This window comes from Meleagris gallopavo, chromosome 4, assembly GCF_905368555.1.
Source record: "Meleagris gallopavo chromosome 4, MGAL_WU_HG_1.1, whole genome shotgun sequence".
Taxonomy (NCBI): domain Eukaryota; kingdom Metazoa; phylum Chordata; class Aves; order Galliformes; family Phasianidae; genus Meleagris; species Meleagris gallopavo.
In genome coordinates, this window is record NC_139407.1 from 67,962,755 (window position 1) to 67,981,684 (window position 18,930).

At 44.7% G+C, this 18,930-nt stretch overlaps 1 protein-coding gene across 4 annotated transcripts in view; it reads right to left on the bottom strand.

Moving 5' to 3' along the window:
* Window positions 1–11,072: 11,072 nt before the first annotated feature.
* SMOX (spermine oxidase) overlaps window positions 11,073–18,930 on the bottom strand; it is a 45,322-nt gene continuing 37,464 nt past the window's right edge. For 3 of the 4 annotated variants that reach the window (XM_085223731.1, XM_085223733.1, XM_085223732.1), the window contains 3 exons: window positions 17,482–18,181; window positions 12,787–12,947; window positions 11,073–11,561 (listed from right to left, as the gene is read on the bottom strand). In XM_085223731.1, the coding sequence (XP_085079857.1) occupies window positions 11,424–11,561; window positions 12,787–12,947; window positions 17,482–18,181 (999 nt within the window). In that variant the 3' untranslated portion in view covers window positions 11,073–11,423. Of the gene's footprint in view, window positions 11,562–12,786; window positions 12,948–17,456; window positions 18,182–18,930 lie in introns of all 4 variants that reach the window. The other variant, XR_014883267.1, reaches the window with a different exon arrangement.

An 18,930-nucleotide genomic window follows, 5' to 3' on the forward strand; every position in this document is an offset into this window, starting at 1 on the left:
CTTAGTCCCAAACTGAGCCGAACTCTGAAAAACACTTTCTTTAGTGTTACCAACTCATTAACCATGTGTTGCTCTTCTGCAGTGCTCTGAGCTGGTTCTAGACCTCTGGGCCATTCTTGAATCACAAGCATTGCCCCTTTCATCAGTTACCCAATTCTGAGAGCTCTGCTGTCACGATATCTTGGTTTTGTAGCTCCAAGACCCTCAGTTCCCTTCTTGCCTTGGATCCAAATGGCAATGTTTCATTTTCCACTATTTCCCTCTCCCACAGTGTCAATCTAACACAACTGGTGTGACAGCAATTGCTTCACACTGCTGAGGTACACAACTTCATCTACCATGTTCTTCCTCTTCTCTTTATCCTCCTCCTTAATGACTCCGAGCTAAGAAGAAAACTGCTGCAGTTACCAAAAGGCTGTTGATCTGACCTGAAATAGCTGAACTTCAATGAACACCCAAAATGCAGCTCTTAACCACAAAATGCCCTATCTGAGATGGTAAACTCTAGAGGGAATAAATATAAATCTTACAGTTGTTCTGACTGTCCAGAAGGGTTGTTAATAAGCATTCCCTTATTAAAGTCCACTGATCCCCTTGTGCTTTGCCTCTCTTGGTTCTGGCCATCCCTGATCTCTTTCTGAACAAGAAGTGCTATGGATCCCATCAGTATCTCTATCTATCCCCTTGAAAAATCTTGACTGTGTTCAGATTGGAAGTGTTCAAGGACAGGCTGGATGGGGCCCTGGGCAGCCTGATCTGGTGGGGGGCAACCAAGAGGTGCGATGAGATCAGAAGTCGTGGTGCTGGGATCTGGGGTCTCGGGTCCCACTGGGTAATCATGGCATTGAAGGATCTGCTGAAGACCTAATGGGGCATGGACAGCAAAAATAAGCCCAAGTCACCTAATCAGGTTGAATTCCCCTGGTATATTAGAGCAATTTCAACATTTTCATTGTACCCATGAGCCCAAAATCATGAATGAAATAATGGTAGATGAAGGGACAAAGCTGAGATGAGAACAGATTAATCTGTATGTGCCTATATCATAAAAAAGAGAGCCAGCAAAGTGTAAATTTGTCTCTCTGCAAATGGCTCAAAGTATAAAGAGAAGCAGTCATGTTTTTCCTATGCTACCAGGGCTTCTTTGACTTTCTGGAAAAGGGGTGAAAGGTCTAAAAGTCTCATTTGGTCACAGCAACACTTCTTTGATTTTGCTGCTCCGAGAAGCAAACAGCAGGGAATGTGGAGATCCAAGGAAGTGCCACCACTAATGCCCATCCAGAGTTCCATGATGACAGAGAGGTGGGGATAAGGTAATAATAAACAAAAACGTAACTGCAGAACAACAACTCCCAGCACTTCCGTGTTCTTCTGCATCACATGGCATTAAAAAATCTGCATTATTTTACATGCTTTTTTAATGTTAATTTGCACTGTAAATAATGCAAATGGTTTTCTAGCCTCTCCTTTTGACTCAAGTCTCCCTCTGCTCCAGATCTCAGCTAAGACTGTCTGAATGGCGTTGGCATTATTTTTTTTTTTAAGACTAAGCATTGATTTTTATATGGAGGCCCTATCAGCATTAGTCAGCATCCCACTATTTATAAAACCTGGTGTTTTGTTGGCTTTCTTGTCTGCAATTACAGAGTGAAAAGAGGTTTGTATTGACCTGTCTGTGCTGATGCAGAAGTGTCACTCTCGAGCAGACACAGGTTATCTGAGAATCCTGTCCTGTCCTGATTTGTTTGATTTCCCCTCTCTTCTGAGTTAGCTTACGTTTTACCGGGGCTTAATCTCCTCTGCTATGCTATTAATTCCCTTGGCTTGTTTATGCATCTGTGAAACTCCTCCTTGCTTTTGACTATCTAAATTAGCTCTGTGCCATCAGCAGATCCATCTGCTTCTCTTTCCAAGCCAGGTATCAGCGCATTAACCAGCACAGCACATCTGGGACTGAGCACCGACTGTACCCTACCTGCCTGTTTAATCCTCCTCTTTACTTTCTCCTAGGACAGCTGCAGAGCCACAAGAACAGTTTCCCACTCATCCTGCAACCCCTAAGCTCCCTCAGGAGGGCCTTTACTCTGACCTGGTTAGAAACCTTCCGGATCTCCAAATGCACAGAGTGGAGCAGGTCTCCTTCAGCCACCATTTTCCTGGCATGGTCATTGAGTCACAATTCCTCACAGGGAGCCAGTGGGCTCATGCTCTCCAATCATCAGCTATCTCTCTGAATTTCATTATCCTGCTTTTAATATCATTTCAGACTAATTTCTCCAGGACAGTTGTAAAGAAGGATGAGCTGCAATTCCCCCAATCACACCTTAAGGCTTTTTGAATATGTGTGTATCCTTCCCTATATCCCAGTCCTTGCATATGGTTGGATTTGATGATCTTAGTGGTGTTTTCCAACCTTAATTTTTCTATGATCTTTTCCTTACTAAGTCAACCATGTCCTATCTAAACTGCTTTATAATGTCTTGCCAGGTGCCCTGGACCACCCAGGAAATTCCTCCTGAGATAAGTTGAGGGACATTTACAGTTCATGGCTGGGTTTCTCTCCAACAAACAACAAGGGCAGAGAGCTCTCTTGTCTGCCCCATTCATATTTTACCCCAAAACCAAAACTGCAAGCTCTATCAAGCAGGGAGACCCCAGTGTGAGCCAGCTGACATCTGGAATCCACATTGAAATACTTGTATGGGGCAGCATTTCAGCTAACATAGACTTGGGGATGATTAGAAAGAGAGCTCAAGCACCATTTTGAAAATTGTTTTCCATCTCAGCACCTTCATCTTTTATATTGAACCCCATAGAGGAACCAAAGGAAGCCCTCAATCCAGCACTCCATGATCCTTGTGGATCCTTTCTAATTCATGATATTCGATGATTCTATGATTTTTGTATGGTCCATGTGTTCCACTTTCCATACTGAAACAGAGTGGAGTGCTTTACTGTAAGCTTCTGCAGTGAAATAATTTCTGTACTTGGGACTTAACTTTAGAAACTCCTCATAAATAATTCACGTTCTACCTTCCTTGTGGGAAATGGAGTCTTTGCCCAGCAGATATAAAGGGCTGTGTAGATTAGAAAGAACTCTGTTGAGTTAGTGTTTTTTTTTTTTTCTTAACACTGTCAAAACTGCTCTCAGAACCCATTTTCACCCATTTCCAGCCACTTTGAGGTATATCAGAGAGTCAGTGAAAGCATTTCTGTGATACGTGTGCGATGCTCCAACTTACTTTCCCTCCAGGAGCAAGTTGGAGTAAGTCACAGAATGGCCAGGGTTGGAGGGACCTCAAGGATGATGAATCTCCAACCCCCTGCCACATGCAGGGCCACCAACCTCCACATTTCATACCAGACCAGGCTGCCCAGGGCCCCATCCAACCTGGCCTTGAAAACCTCCAGGGATGGACGGGGCATCCACAGCCTCTCTGGGCAGCTGTTCCAGCACCTCACCACTCTCTCTGTAAAGTCTTTGGGGTTACATATAATTTGGTGGATCCGCAATGATTTACACAAATCTGATAAACTCTGTCTGGGCAGAGAGTTCTTTAATACTTTTGCCTAAGATCAACAAGTCCAACTCTTGCACCATGCCCACTGACCCATGTCCCCACTCAAGGTGGGTTGCTGTAGGCCAAAGTCTCAAGGTATGCATCAGTGAGCCTCACTTGGCTCAGCAAAGCTTCTTCTTTTCCATCCTTGCATTTCCCAGTGGAAATTCTTGTCCTGGTGCAACACACGTGGCTGCAGTGACACTACTGCATAGCAAGGATGCGACATGCATGGGCTGAATGGAATAGGGAAGAGGGTGGAGAGTGCACAGCTACAGCAAGAATTGGAAAGACGTCCTGGAAGAAAATGAGTTTGGAGCTGACTTGATTTGTTCAGGACCAAGCAGCTGCTTTAGGGGGTTTGTATTGGAACAGGTTGCCCAGAGAAGTGATGGAATGTCTTTCTATGGAGATATTCAAGACTTGTTTGGTTGCTGACCTGTGCAACCTATTGTGGGGAACTGCTTTATCAGGGGGGTTGGACTCAACGATCTCTTGAGGTGCTTTCAACTCCTGCATTTCTGTGATCCTGTACTGGCAGTCCCTGCTTAGGAGACCCCTGGCAGAATATTGTGGATGTAGATTGCAATTATAATTCATAATTGTAACCACATAATTGCCATTGTAATCTTATATTTATGAAATATGTATCTATAAAGAGTGCATACACTAAGAGAATGTGTGTATATATATTTATACCAAGAGTTTTCACTTCAAGCAAATAAAACTGTGACTCAGCTGCAGTGATACCTTTGTGAAGGTCCCAATAATTAAAGGGTCACTTTATCCAAATCCACCTTTTCCATCCACCTCTGACGCACTGTTATTTATTCTGGCTATGCATCTGCTCATCCCACTGCTTCTCATTTCCGTGCAGATAATCAGAGAGTACAAGTTATTTGAAGGTGGAAAAACCTCAGAACTTCTTTTCACGAATTGGGCTTTGTGTTATTTCAAATGCAGCATTTCCATCTGGAAATGATGTCCTGCAAGACACAGGACAGAAGATGGATTTATGGGAAGAGCCCTCGCTGGCTGGGAAGGCCATACAATAAGTCGTGTCGTGATTCAGGCAGAGGAGACACTCAGCCTAAAATTAATCCTGGAATAAAAATGCATTAAGGGAGAAAGCCTCTGTTCCTCCAGCCTGATTGTGCTGAAGGCCTGCCCCATTTGGAGCCAATTGTGGCAGCTTGATATCCCTTGTCTTGGCGATGGCAAAGTTTTGCTGCTTAAAAGTAATTGCAGGAAGGTTTCCTTTGACTCAGCCAGTGAAAATCACCCAGCCCTTCCCAGCAGTGCTACCAGGGGCTGCTACATGGGGATTCAGCTGAGGTTTTAATTGAAAGACCGGCAGAAATTAGAAGAATGGATCAAATCTCCCCCAGCAAAGGAGACATTAAACATGTCAGGTATACTGAGACATGGAATCATAGAACCACTGAAGTTGAAAAAGAGATCTAAGATCACCAAATCCAGCCCAATCCAACCCCTCCATGCCCATAACCACATCCCTCAGTGCCACAGCTCCATAGTTCTTCACCACCTCCCACTCTACCATTCCCTGGGCAGCCCGTGCCAATGCTGACCACTCTTTCTGAGCAGGAATGTTTCCTAATACTCAACCTGCACAACTTGAGGCCATCACCTCTCATCCTATTGCTATTACCTGGGAACAGAGGCCAGGACCCACCTCGCTCCAACCTCCTTCCAGGCAGCTGTACACAGCCATGAGGTCTCCAGGCATAAGCATGACCTGGCATTATCAGATATCCTCAGGGATGAAGCACCATTTTGGACGTGGAAGTTGGCTTGTCAGTAAGCAGGTAACCTTATAGCTCCCAGCTTTGTTTCAGACGCTGTGCACCAGGACAGAGAGGGAGAATTTTGCTTCCCAAACCGAGGTTTTCCTGGAGATTTATGGCCCTCAGCTGGTGGCTTTCGGCAGAGCACTGCAGAAAAAAACATTGGTACATTCCTGTGCTGACACTTCTGTGCTTGCTCTCCCAGCTCTGCCACCCACCCACAACACTCATAAAAGCCCCAAATCCCCCTCATCCTCACCCTGAGTACCATCAAAGCCCACACCAGCTCAGCCCTCACTGCTGCCCAGCCAAACAACGCACGCTTTGCTCTGCCAATTTATTTATTTTGCCATCCCTGTCCTCATAAAACAATTCCTCCAGCCTCTGAAGCACTCCCTGTGCTGTTGCTTTACCATTTGGCAATGCTCATTTCCAAATGCTTTGCACATTGCCCTCTGGAAGTCACCCATTCAACCCATGAGAAAACCATAGAATCATAGAATATCCAGAGAGGGAATGGACTCATAGGGATCACCCAATTCTCACATGTCCCATAAACTCAGGGAAATCCAACAAACTCAGCACGTCACCATTGGACCCTCCTATGCTGCAGGGCCATTGCTATTATCACTATAAAGGGCCATGCCAGCCATGCAGTGATGCCAGCCTTGGGACTTGTGGGTCAAGCAGGTGAAGATTTACTGTTGCCTGGGACACCAAGAAACTGACACTAGGTCTCCAAGGAGCCAAAAATCTCACAGATACGAGCTCTGAGAGACTGGAAATCATCCAGCATTTTCTATTCACTTTCCAGTTCTGCCCTCAGATACCCCAGGGTAGGAATAGGCTGCCCAGGCAGTAGTAGGGTCACCATCCCTGGAGATGTTCCATAGCCATGGAGATGTGGCACTGAGGGATGTGGTTATGGGCATGGTGGGACAGGTTGGAGTTGGACTTGATGATCTCAGAACTCTTTTCCAACCTTAATGGTTCTATGATTCTATCATCTGTTTATGGATCACCTGTTTTTGGGTCCTTCATCCTCACTGACAAGAAACAGAACTCACTGATGAACGCCACATCTATGTTTATGCACGTAAAGGCTTTTAAAGGCCTCGAGAAGTCTTTTTTAGCCACGAGATGGCAGCACAAAATCACCTTTCCTCGGTTCGTGACACCATGCGGCTGAAAGTCATTGCAACACCAAGGAGAAACCGGTGGTGTCACCCCAAGGACGGACAGAGGAAGGGAAAAACATCCAACCTGCAAGCTGCGGATCCGAGGATACTTCTTCTGTCTTTCCATCACTTAACCATTTGCAGTTTCAGCATCCACTCATTGCACGCACTTCTGGTGTGCTGCATTTGCCTGTTGTTTTCAGGTCCTTCATGTAGTAACACCAAGGTGCCTTTTAAGCTGCTCTGGACACCCAGATTCCCTCCACCCAACTTCCCTCATCATTTGCACTGTTTTATAGGTAACACCCCTTGCACATCCTGGATGATACCCACTATGCAAGCAGGCACAGCGGGGAAAAGAGTTCAACAGTGCAAACGCACAGCTCTGTGCTAAAAAATTGTGCTGCAAGCACAACATGAACTAGAGAAGGTGCAACCCAAATGGTGCCCTCATTGCATGACAGCACAGTCGTGCAACTTTGTGCCACTGTGGCACCCAAACGCGTTCTCCACTCACCACAGACACATAAGGGCTTGTAGAAGAAGGGATGTTGAGCCCCAAGCCAGGAGTTGGCCCACAATGCCACCATCCTTCTGGAGCAGTAGAAGCATTGGAAACTCATTTTAGCTTTTCCAACTATCCCCTATCCAAAACATTTCTTGCTGCCATGTTCAAGGTTCAGCTAAGAAATGTGCAGCTGGGGACAGACGTGCACGTTCCCCATGACACCACCAAGTTTTCCTGGGAAATTGGGCAGCCCTTACCATCATCATTACTCCAATCTCTGCTTTCTATCCAGCTTTCATCCCACTGATGAGTTGCCTGTGGCAGGGGAGAGGTCAGAACTACACGATCATTGAGGTCTCTTCCAACCCAAGCCATTCTTTCATTCAGTGACTATGACAAGGAGGCTGCTGGGTTTAGAGAAGGCAGAGCAGAGTGAGAGGCCATGGCCCTCACTGATGGGTCCCCTCTCTTCCTCATGTACTCAGGTGCATCAGAGCCTTCTAATTTTAAGAACTTCTTGGTAAACAATTGCTAAATTTAGTGGCTGCAAGAGAAACATTAGCCTTGTTGTAAAGGCTTAACTGCTGGTGATGGAGCAGAGGAGTGAGGAGGCCAGGTGGGGTTGCCCCACTTGGTTTTCCTGGAGAAAGGAGAAGTAAATTAGAAGACCTCATACGAAGGGAGCAACTTGCAGACTCATCTGAACCAGCTGTTGGCCTTGCCAGTCCCATTTGGCTCACTGCACGATGGAGGACATCACAGCAGGTTTTGCCTATGGAGGAATGCTTTGAGTTTTGTTGAGAAATGCTTGGCAGTCCTGGGGCAAGGACAGCCCCGTGGAACCAGGTGGTGGAAGAGCAAGGTGACATCCCTCATTTGTGGGGTTTGTACCCAAAGCCAAGAAGCAAGCCGTAGAGGGGAGACACTTCACTCTTCCCACCCTGACACAGTTAAGCAACGTGACTCCCAGCCCAGATGCTTTGTAGGAAACCACAAGGAGAATACACATACTTCTCATGGGGCAACTGATGCCAAAATAGACATATTCTTCATTTTGCTCCTTGAAAGGTCCTTCGGGCAGCAGCTAGTCACATGGATAAATGACATGCAAAGAGATGTCAACAGCTTAAGAACGTGTCTTCTTTATCCTGCAGACTTTTTTATCTTTTGGAAAAACATCGCTTAGACATTATAAAACTATGCTGATGACCACATTTTGCTCAGCTGACTTTGAAAAGGATTTATGTGTCTAAGAAAAAAAAAAAAAAAAATTAAAAACTCTTGTTCCAGAAGGCACTCTTAGCAAGGTCAACCCAAAATCCAGCTAGTTACTAACATCTGTGTCTACTGACACAGCTTAGGGGATGCTAACATTGGGGAGAGTGCTGCTGTTCAGCAGGACATGCAATTAAAGCATGAGGCAGCAAATGGGACGTGCTGTGCACAGGTCCTCATGGAAGTTGTTGTCCCATGGGAAGAGCAGAGCTCAACATTATTGGGGTTAAACACAACAGCTCTCAGCAGCAAGCTGCTGTCCTAGATACACCATGGTTTGTACCTGCAACCTGGGTGAAGCTTAGAGCTGGCCTGAGTTACTCAAAGCCATCCCTCTGAACCCCACCAGTTTGGTGGATCCCAAGAGCTGCAAACCCCACTGATCCATGACACCTGACTGCCTCCTCTTCAGGGCATGCTGGAGGTGAGAACTGCTGCTGTTGGCTTACTGTTGAACAAAGAAACACATGAGCTGGCAAATCCTTGCCTATACAGATGGAGAACCCTTCGAGGGAAACAAAACATGCGCACACACACACACATATGCTCCAGTGACTGAAGCTAGAACCCATTTACAAATAAACAAGTTTCTTTTCAGGAAGCCTATTTAGGTCAGAGGAGAATTCTCTTGCTGAAAGCTTGAATGCAGCACACAGATGGTTTCTCATTTATCACAGTCCTGTTAGCTTTGTACCAGCCAGACCTCTTTAGTCCAAATCTTGTTGCTGGAATCAGAAAACCCCAGTTCTGAGGGATTCAGCCATACAAAGCAAAGTTTACGTGGTGTATTTCTGACACTGGGCAAACACAACTGTTTATTTCCATGAGGATCACTGCAGGTGATTATCTTTGGGCTCCAATGCAAACCAGGTCACCTCTCCATCCCAAAATTCTAGCCTGGCTGTCTTCTCAATTGTAATCACATTCAGTCAGGCTTGTAATATTATCTTAATTCACTCACACCAAGTCAATCTTCAGATCGTTTTCCTTATAAATTCCACTTCTTACCTACCTTTTTCAAGTACACTTGAGGGATTTTCAAAGTTTGACTTGCTCAGTACAAGAGCTGTCACTGCCTGAGGTGCTCTTCAGGTGAAGATGTGCTCTCCAGGTTACAGAAGAAGCTGCTAGGCTCAAAACCAATCCCTGCCAGGTATTTCTTACCTTTGGCATGGCATTCAGTCTCCTCATGGCTGAGCAGCATCCCTGCACAAAGTATGGAGAAGGAAGGAGGGAAGATGAAGGAAGATGGAGAGAAGAAGGAAAGGAAGGAAAGGAAGGAAAGGAAGGAAAGGAAGGAAAGGAAGGAAAGGAAGGAAAGGAAGGAAAGGAAGGAAAGGAAGGAAAGGAAGGAAAGGATCTATTCAACCAGTCTTCAGACCTCGTCTGGCCTGGCAATCCCCCCAAAAAATCACCCTAAATCACCATCTCCTAGCCACAAGTGTTGCTGCAGAAGAAGAGTTTATCATGAGAACAAATCTTACTGGCCAGCTGGGAGCAATTATACACAGCTGATCACAGAGCTGATCACATAAAGGAAGAGGTTTATCAAAGGTTCTAGAATGTCATCTCCTCTTGGAAAAACTAAAAGGTACTGATGTGAAAGATGCAGTATCCCTGCAGGATAAGTTGAGCTTTCCCATCTTGAGGAGGGATTTTGTCCTTACCTCTACGGAGGGAACTCCTCTATGTGGACTAAGAGAAAATCTGGCATAACTGAATTGTGAGAATTTTAATTGAAATCCATGTCAGATACTATACAGAGGCTCCAAAGGATATATATATTTTTTTTATCCAGATATGACATGACACGCTTTCACATTCCTTCAAAAGTCAGTGGCAATGGCCTTGACCCCCCCTGAGAAAACTCTTCAGCATCAGTGGTTTAATTTAGACTTTTGGGCTCTTCTCTGGAGGAAGGGGCTGAAAACCTCACCTGTTTTGGACACCACTGCCCAACAAAACATGGAGTTTCATCACAGGAGAAGTTCGAGAATGCATCTTCTTATGATCCTCCTTCGAGCACACCTAAGTTTGAATGAAGTTTTCTACTTGGACTACTTACAACTACAGCTGCAAATTGTGCTCCAGCTATATCTACATTACCAAGGTGGGCATTAGCATTGTGTTTCAAGAATTTTTGAAGGACAAAAAGCTCAAGGAGGGAAGGTTCAGAGTGGATGTCCAGGATAAGTTCTTCATAGAGAGTGGTGAGGTGCTGGAACAGCTGCCCTGAAAGGCTGTGGATGTCTCATCCCTGGAGGTGTTCAATAACCAGTTTGGATGGGGCCCCGGGCAGCCTGGTCTACTGTCAGATCTAGAGGTTGGTGGCCTGTGACAGGGGGTTGGAACTTGATGATCCTTGGGGTTCCTTCCAACCCAAGCCAGTATATGATTCCATGACTCTATGACAAGGGATAGGTTAAGACTATCCCCAACAAATTTCCACACAAAATCATAGAAAGGTTTCCACAAAAGCCCACAGCAGCTGACAGGCAGGTGACACCGAGTTAAATATACAGTGATGCAGAGGGATCTCAGTGCTGACCTAGATAAGGCAAATGACAATGTCTCTAGGGCACAATTCCTTGAACACATACCAATCGACTGATACACAGAATCAATTCTCAAGATCTTCCTATTCCGAATTTTGTAGATAGAAAGAAAACCCCTATTTTTTGACATCACTGAAAAAACATGTAATAACTTACTGAGATGACTATGCAGAAAGTACCGGATCATGCAGTCTTTTTATTACAACATTTATTTTAGTATAGAAGGCACTTACAATACAGAAAGGAAAAAAAAAAAAAATGATAGGCACTGAAAATGCAGTTAGAATTAAAATGACAACAGTTCAACAGACAAAAAGAGCACCCTTCCCTGTTAACAATACAGCACATAGAAATGAAGCTATTGATGACCAGGCTTTTAAAACAGGGCATTTTTTTTTTTCTTTTTCTGTTTTTAATAGGAAAAGATAAAGGCTGTTCTACTGCGAATTGAAATAAAAATAAAATTAAAAAAAAAAAGGAATCTCCTCCACACACCTGGAAAATGAATGGGGAGTTGGTGGTGGTTGCAAACACGGGGCCTTTTAGCTCCGGCACTGCAGGAGGTCCTGGTACATCTCAATGAGGTGAGCAGCCTCTCTCTGCCCAGAAAGCACAGCACCGTGGGTAGTGGAATAATACTTCCTGTGAGTGGCCTCCCCTGAAAACATCACCTGCATCGGCTGGAGGGGATAAGAAAAGTGGGAAAGCTCAGCAGAGCTTACTGAAAAGTATGCATGAGGCAAAAAGGAGACAATATTTTTGTGCCCTCCCGCATCCCCCATGAGCTGATATGCCAAAGGTGTTTATAGGTGGCTACTGAACCCCAGTGTGGGACAGGCACAGCACATCTGGGAACATGCAGCTAACCCTTCCTGGAATGCCTGCATATGGTTCTTGGCAGAGCTGCAGCACCATCCCAGCTCCCACAGCCTCAAACAAAGCTGCACAAGTCACTGAGCATCCAACTTCTGTGCTCTCTCTCCTCTTTGCTCCCCCAAATTACACCTCAGACTTCTGGACGTTAAAGATTTATTTGGGAATTGTAACTTCAGAAGGAAAGGCAGCCACATCTCAAAAATCACAGGGTGAAACAGTGCCTTCTCTCTCACATCGATAGTTCAGTGCTGGGTAAAATTGCTCCTCACTCACTTTTGAGGATTTCAGATCCCTCTCTTCCTTGAGAATGAGTGTGAAAGGTTCCTAAAGCTTCTGCTATCTTTTTTAATAGATTTCCATGCTGACCAAAATTACATGGTGGCTCTGGGTGCTTGTATAGCTGTTTGGAGGCTGCATATTCATCAGACATTGTCTCTGGGTTTGGATGGGGTGAGTTTGATTAATTTATTATTGCTTATAAGTTGAGATGCAGTAATAATCTCCACGTGTGCTCTCACTCTCTTTAAGAAAGTGAAGACAGTACCTGGGGAACAAATTTCTCTGTCCTCTGCCAATGCACGAGTCCCTCAGCCAAGAACTTCCATTACCCCTCTCCTGCCAAAACATAAGGATTTCCTAATATGCTCCTCTGAAATATTCAGACCTAGCCATTAGCAGGGGTTATGCATTTAATGCTGTATATTCTGTGTATGCTTTAAATCAGAATAATTTTTCCTACGGAGCTCTGAACAAGCTAGTAATCCCAATCACAATTTCAGAAGCCACCTGGATGCTCAGCTCTTGGTACTTCTTGAGAGAGGTAGGAATCCCAAGGTGTTGGGATTCCAGTCTCTAAGGAGGTAAAATCCTACGTCCATCATTTGTCCAGATGGGTATGTATAAAAACATGGCAAACACACTACTGAAGGCCCCACCAGAAACTGTCTCTTTCAATCTGCCTCGCAGAAAACCCACTGCCCAGTGTCTTATTAGTCTTCTCGTCACCCAGCTGATTCGGGCCATACTTACAGTAGTTTTGGAGCTCTCAGCATAAGGCAGTGGCTTAGCAAGTTTCTCCACATCGGCCCCGCTAGACCCAACTTGGGTATAGGAGTAGGATCCACGGAAATTGGGATTGCTGCCCCAGGAGGACCGCAGGATCCGACGAGGTTTTGGAATGTTTGGATTCCCTGGGTGGAAGGCAAGAGAAAAAGTGAGCCTGCATTCAAGAGAAAACATCTGTGCAAGTTGTGAGTGGCTTGTATTCAAAACACATCCTGGCAGAGCCTACAGGCTACATGGAAGAGAACCTAAACCAGATCTCCTTTCTATTGCTATGTTCCAGGTATCTAAATAACAGAAACAGCATCCCTTTTAATTCCAATCAACCACTCACAGCCTCACGTTTTAGGAAAGATTGTTAAAACATGCAGAAGAGATTTGGGAGCTCCAGAGAACCCAGGACACATTCTAGGTGAAAATATACAGCATTCCCTGCTTTTATTCAGCTTCTAGATCCTGGTGGTGATCAAGCAATTAATCTCACCTAATTTTAGGTATCTAACTGGGTGCCCAATCTAAACTGGATGATAAAGTAGTCTCATAAGAGATACACCTCCAAAAAGAACAGTAATAAGATAAGAAGGCAAATCCTCATTATGCAGGTGCATAGGTAAGCCTGTCAGAAAGTTCTCAAAGCCTGTATTACTCACTCTAACTGCTACTCAGTCACCAGCCTAAAACAAATCTAAAATCCAGCAGACCCATTCCGTGGGATGCACGTGGCATGGAAAGGAGAATGATGCTGGGAGGAGGGTTTCTAGATTGTTGTATGTTTTCAATGTGGATGCAGGACATGGAGGTGAGGGGTACTTGAGAGAAAAAATTCTAAGAGGCAAAGTGACTGAGAGTTCTTACACAGCTCCTGTGGCTGCTCCAGGCCCTGGCTTTGTAACATTTCAGAATGCTTAGCCTAGCACAGAGACAATCCAAACTCTACTTTCTTCATAACAGCTTAGAGTGGGAGATGCCCAGCTCTAAAGATTAGCTAGGTACTGTGCTATTTAGTTCTACTAAACAGTTACTGCCTTTAATTCCTTAAAATCAGGAGCAAATTATTGCCCTGGTTCAGCTACCACTTTTTGGAGTACGATGTGTCTACCAGAATGATGAAATATAAGGCTGAAACACAGCAAAGGCAGTTGGGTGGCTTTTCACCCCTGTGAACACTTTCTAACCACTAATACACAGATCAAAATATGGCACAGACCAGCAAACAAATACACCCTACAAACAAAATATACCCTATAAATGAATGTTGTTTCAGGACTGAGCATAACAAAGGCTCTGAAACACGCTCCTCCAAGAATCATCAAAGCAAGAATGCCTGGGATGGAAGTGAAAAGCCCAAGGGAGTCTGAGAATAGGGAGCTCTCAGATGCGTCAAGGAAATAAGTTATCTTGTTTTATTTTGAAGGGCTGTGGGAAAACTCAGGAGAATACACCACGAACACCATTAGAGGACACAACAGCAAGCAGTCATCCATCGTGCTGCATTACAAAAAACAATCATACAAGTAAAAGGAGTCTCTGCAGTGGGCTGATGATGCTTCTCCTGTAGCTAGTGCATGTTCTTATATTCCATTGCCAACATAGAGTCAACATGTAAAACATGCCAGTAGAAAGATAATTGATAGAATCATAAAGTACCCCAAGTTGAAAGGGACCCAGAAAGATCAGCAAGTCCAACTCCTGGCTCCACAAAGGACCAAAGAAACATGAAGTTTCTACTAATGTAGAAACACTACAAGCAGCGAGATGATGGCTTGTTGGATAAGGCCACATATTTGAAGGACTGAAATTTGTTAACAAAATAATTTGTGGAGTCATCAGCTCAATTAACAGTGGTATAAATCCTGTAATATTTGATAGAAGCACAGAGATACCTCTGCCAGCACGGACCTAAGGAGCCCTGGGTACTTTATATGGCAACTGTGTAGAAGAGAAGCCAGTCTCCTTCCTTAGCACCACACTGTGTGGTGCAGACATCTCAGCTCTCCTGAGATCCCCTGAGGTTTTCCTTTAAAGTTCTCCAGCACACCAGACCATGATGCAAATGTCTCCTGTTAAACCTCTTGTGCTGCTGTTTGCAAGACAGAAACTACAAAGACTGGCAGACTCTTTCAAGGAATATATTTAATTGGGCTTTCTCAATCTGCTTTTAAATAGATGGGTAAACATGTGCCTTTGCCTACAGATAAAAGTAACAACCAGCACAGATGTGGAAACTTGTAAGAACTGAGCACTCGTTCACTGTCCAAACAGAGATAAAAAGTCTAAAAAAAGAAATCAGCCTTCACTAAAATAGGACACATTTTTTATGCCACTGAGTCCCATTTGTGAAGCTATGGAAGATAAATTCACATGCTTCCAACAGTCCTCTCTTCATTCTGCACATTTACTGATTATGGGACTGATTATGAGACACTGAAGCATCACAAAATCAACATATACCTGTCAGTTAAGACACCCAAACTTAGATTATCTACCAGCAGAGCATCTAAAATCCCATCAATGCCAACAGATAGTAGTACTATCCCTATACATCAGCATCCACAGACAGCAAAGGGACATCAGGACATCCCAGGTATCCACATAGTAAGGCACAGCACTGAAAAGAGATCCGTTGTCTTTCAGAGAAATAGCAGGAGGACAGGCAGAACTCCTCAGGGCATCTCCAGCCTAAGCTTGGCAACTCAGAGGGAGCAGGGCTGCAATTATACCTTCTGGCATCTAATGCTCAGAGCTTAGCCAACAAAGAAAGCAGGGCAAGACCAATAATTGTCTGGAGGCATCCCATTTAGTCAGATCTACAGGAGCCTGCAGCCTTCTGTCATCCAGTTGTGAAGAGCTCCAACTGTCAATGGTTCTGAGGCTAGAACAACCCCAAATGTTTTTATCAGCAAAGCCAGATAAGCCCCAGCACTAACCTGCAAGTGAAATCTAAGGTCACAAAACTATGTTATCCTCTCTTAGAGAGAAATACTCAGTATAATATAACACTCTAAAAGAACAGATTGACCGTAGGGCATGTCCAACACCCTCTGAAGCCAATGGAAAGGGCTCCACAAGCAAAAGACCACAGAAGATCTGAACTACCTTACAGAAGAGCCTCTCTTTCCATCAAGTTCAGGGTCAAGTCTGAGATCCTGGGGAGTAATGGTAAAATTATGAACCCAAACAATTATCCCCAAAAAACTAACAGTTGGGTTTTTTGTCTTTTTTTTGTTGTTGTTGTTGTTTTGTTTTGTTTTGTTTGTGGAAAAAAGTGGAACAAGTCATGTTATATAATGGGTGATTCAAGGACAGGTTGGAGAGTTTTGCAGTCTTAAGCACAAAACGTTCACTGCAGGGCGAAGCTCAGTAATATTCCATGTGAATTTCTCCAGGGTTAGGTAACCAGGATTGGAGGTTGAGACAGAAATCATTCAGCTGAAGAGTCTGATGGACAGTGACCAGGTGCAGCATCAGCTGGAACAGCAACTGTAGCACGTACCAATGACTCAGTGCCAAGGTATTTCCATTGCAGGAGGAAGGGAGGAACATCCAACACATACAAAACAATAACAGCAAAGGAGCACAACGGGGAAGAGGGAGAATAGAAGAATACACTCCCATCGGCCAAATTAATACGAAGCCAAGGAATCAACTCTCTTAGATAAATCGAGATGTTAAAAAAAAAAAAAAAAAAAGAAAAAGGTGATTAAGTGAGAAGAGCTGCAGCAAACAAGGTTGTTTATACTCTCAGGGAGAAATCAGCACTAGAACTTGGCTTTAAAGCCTGTTGTGCTTCCATAGAGCAGCAGCTGGCCTGCTGAAGTCAAGAGGAATGAAGGCATGTGTGTAGTGCTACTGTGACGTAATGTAGGGATACCCAACACCACTGAAAACAAACAGCTCAGGAAACAGAAGCTGCCTGGAGTTCAGCACTGATTCATCCTACTTCTCTGCAGGCTGCAGTAGAACCACAGGGTCATCATCCATCATGAATGTATCACTGAGAAGAACGAGCCAAGGATTCAGTTTTGGTCCCTGCAATGGAGTTTTTGAAAACAAAGTCTAGCCAATGTTTTCTAAAGAGACTACTAAAATGTAAAACCTCTTCTGGCAATGGCCAGCTATGCAGGCAGTCCTCAGCTTCCAGGTCCCCTTCTATAGATCTCTGCACTGACAGCAGCAAATGGTCTGTAAATGCAGGGGAAAGCTACACTTGTGAAGGCAAATTTCTTCAATTAACTGGAGATCGTGGACAAGAGGTAAGGCTGGAAACTCACTGGGTGTTGAGATTTGGGTAGCATGAGGTAACAGATATAAATAGGTTAAGTGGGGGACTTGTTTCTAGAATAGCATAAAATATATCTAATCTTGGAGGACGCTGCTCTTACAAATACTTACAATTTGTGATTAAACAAAGCAGAGGATGTGGAATCCTCAAGCACTTCAGTCCACCGCTTCCTGAGCTGGTTATCAGCCCCTCAGTATAAATAGCTTCCAGGCACACCCAAGCAGGAGGTATGCTGGAAGCACTTACCCAACCAGAGCAACATAAGATGCCAAAGAACTAAAAATTACTCTAGCACACTTCCTTCCTAATGGTTATTCAACACCCAACCCCCATTCTCCCTCTCTTCTCCACTCACCCAAATGAACCAGGGCATGGCTGACCTGTAAATTTCCGTAGCATTTCGGTGCAGGTTTCAGCCACAGTTTCATCATCGCACTTCTCCATGATCAAAGCCTCTTCTCCACAGATCCAGCCACTCAGCACATGGCCGTACCGCTCAGGTGGGTAGAGTACATCGAAGCTGCAGATCTTCTTATACCACAGCTCCTCGGGGTAAGTCAAGCTCTCGCTCTCCGCCTCATCTTCCCAGACAAATTGGATGCTGTTGCATTCAGAACTCCAGAAAGGCTCTTCGAACTCAAGGAAAATCTTGTCAGTGGTATTGATCCCCAGTTTCTCAATGGCCATCACCTTCTCCTCGGGCAAGCGGGGATGGAACAGGCTCTCGTGGCGTTTCTTCAAGACTCCCAGGGACACAGTCACAATGACGTGGTCAGCTGGGATAAACTCACAGTCCTCGCACTCCACGAAGACATTGGAGCCCTTGTCCTCCTCAGGGAGGTCACTGTTGTGGTCAGCCACTCTCTCAATCTCCTTGCTGACCGACTGGTTCCAGTGGATGCATTTGACCGGCTTGCGGAGCTGAATGACAGATTCAGGAATGGAACGGGCTAAAATCTCCACGATTTTAATGAAACCACATGGAATGATGTGATGAGCACCAGGGATCTCCGTCCATTCCCCAAATTCGCTGAGCGAGACCTCATCCATGCTGTGGGAGCTGCTCTCACAACTCTCTACCTAAGGAAAAGCAACACAGAAGCAACGTTGCCACAGAGGAACTCACTGCAAGGGCAAAAAGCAGATGCCTAAATTGGGAATCCTGAATCCCTCTCTTAAAGCACATTATTGTCACTAGTAAAAAAGTGTTCTGCAAGATCTGATGAAATCTGTCCCTTAACCTTGCTTCTAGTTAGAGAAACCACTTTGTTATGATCACAAGCTGCATTGGCCTTGGTTGCATTGGCCACAGTTCCATCAGCCATGGTTAAGAGATGATGTGTCTTCTTCTGATGACACTGGGTTACAGTTCTGACTGTCTCCTAGCACTAAAAAACCACAGCCATGTCCAGGACTTGCTGTTTGGCACTCCCACAACAGAAGCTGGAGCTGTGTTAATCAGATGCTCTTCCCCATGTTAATAAACGGCCCCTTGAGAAGCCAGGAAAAAAATCTGGCAGCTATTTCTGCTGTCTGCAGCTTTCAACATGCTGTCAGTCAGCAATCAGCAAGCTAACTATCTGCAGGAGGTGGCAGGACCCAATACAGAAGGAACTAAAGGAGACAGGAAAGGGAGATGTCAAGATGTGAGACACTTGCAGTTGGTTCTCTTGATGTGATTATCAAAGCTTTAGATCCACAACCTGTAGGTCAATGTTAGCAAGGGTATTAGATATAGATGCAGCTTGCATCAATTCCTCAAACAAAGGCAGAAATGTTTGGTTTGCCTCATGATAAGTTTCTAATAACAATGCATAGCACACAGTGAT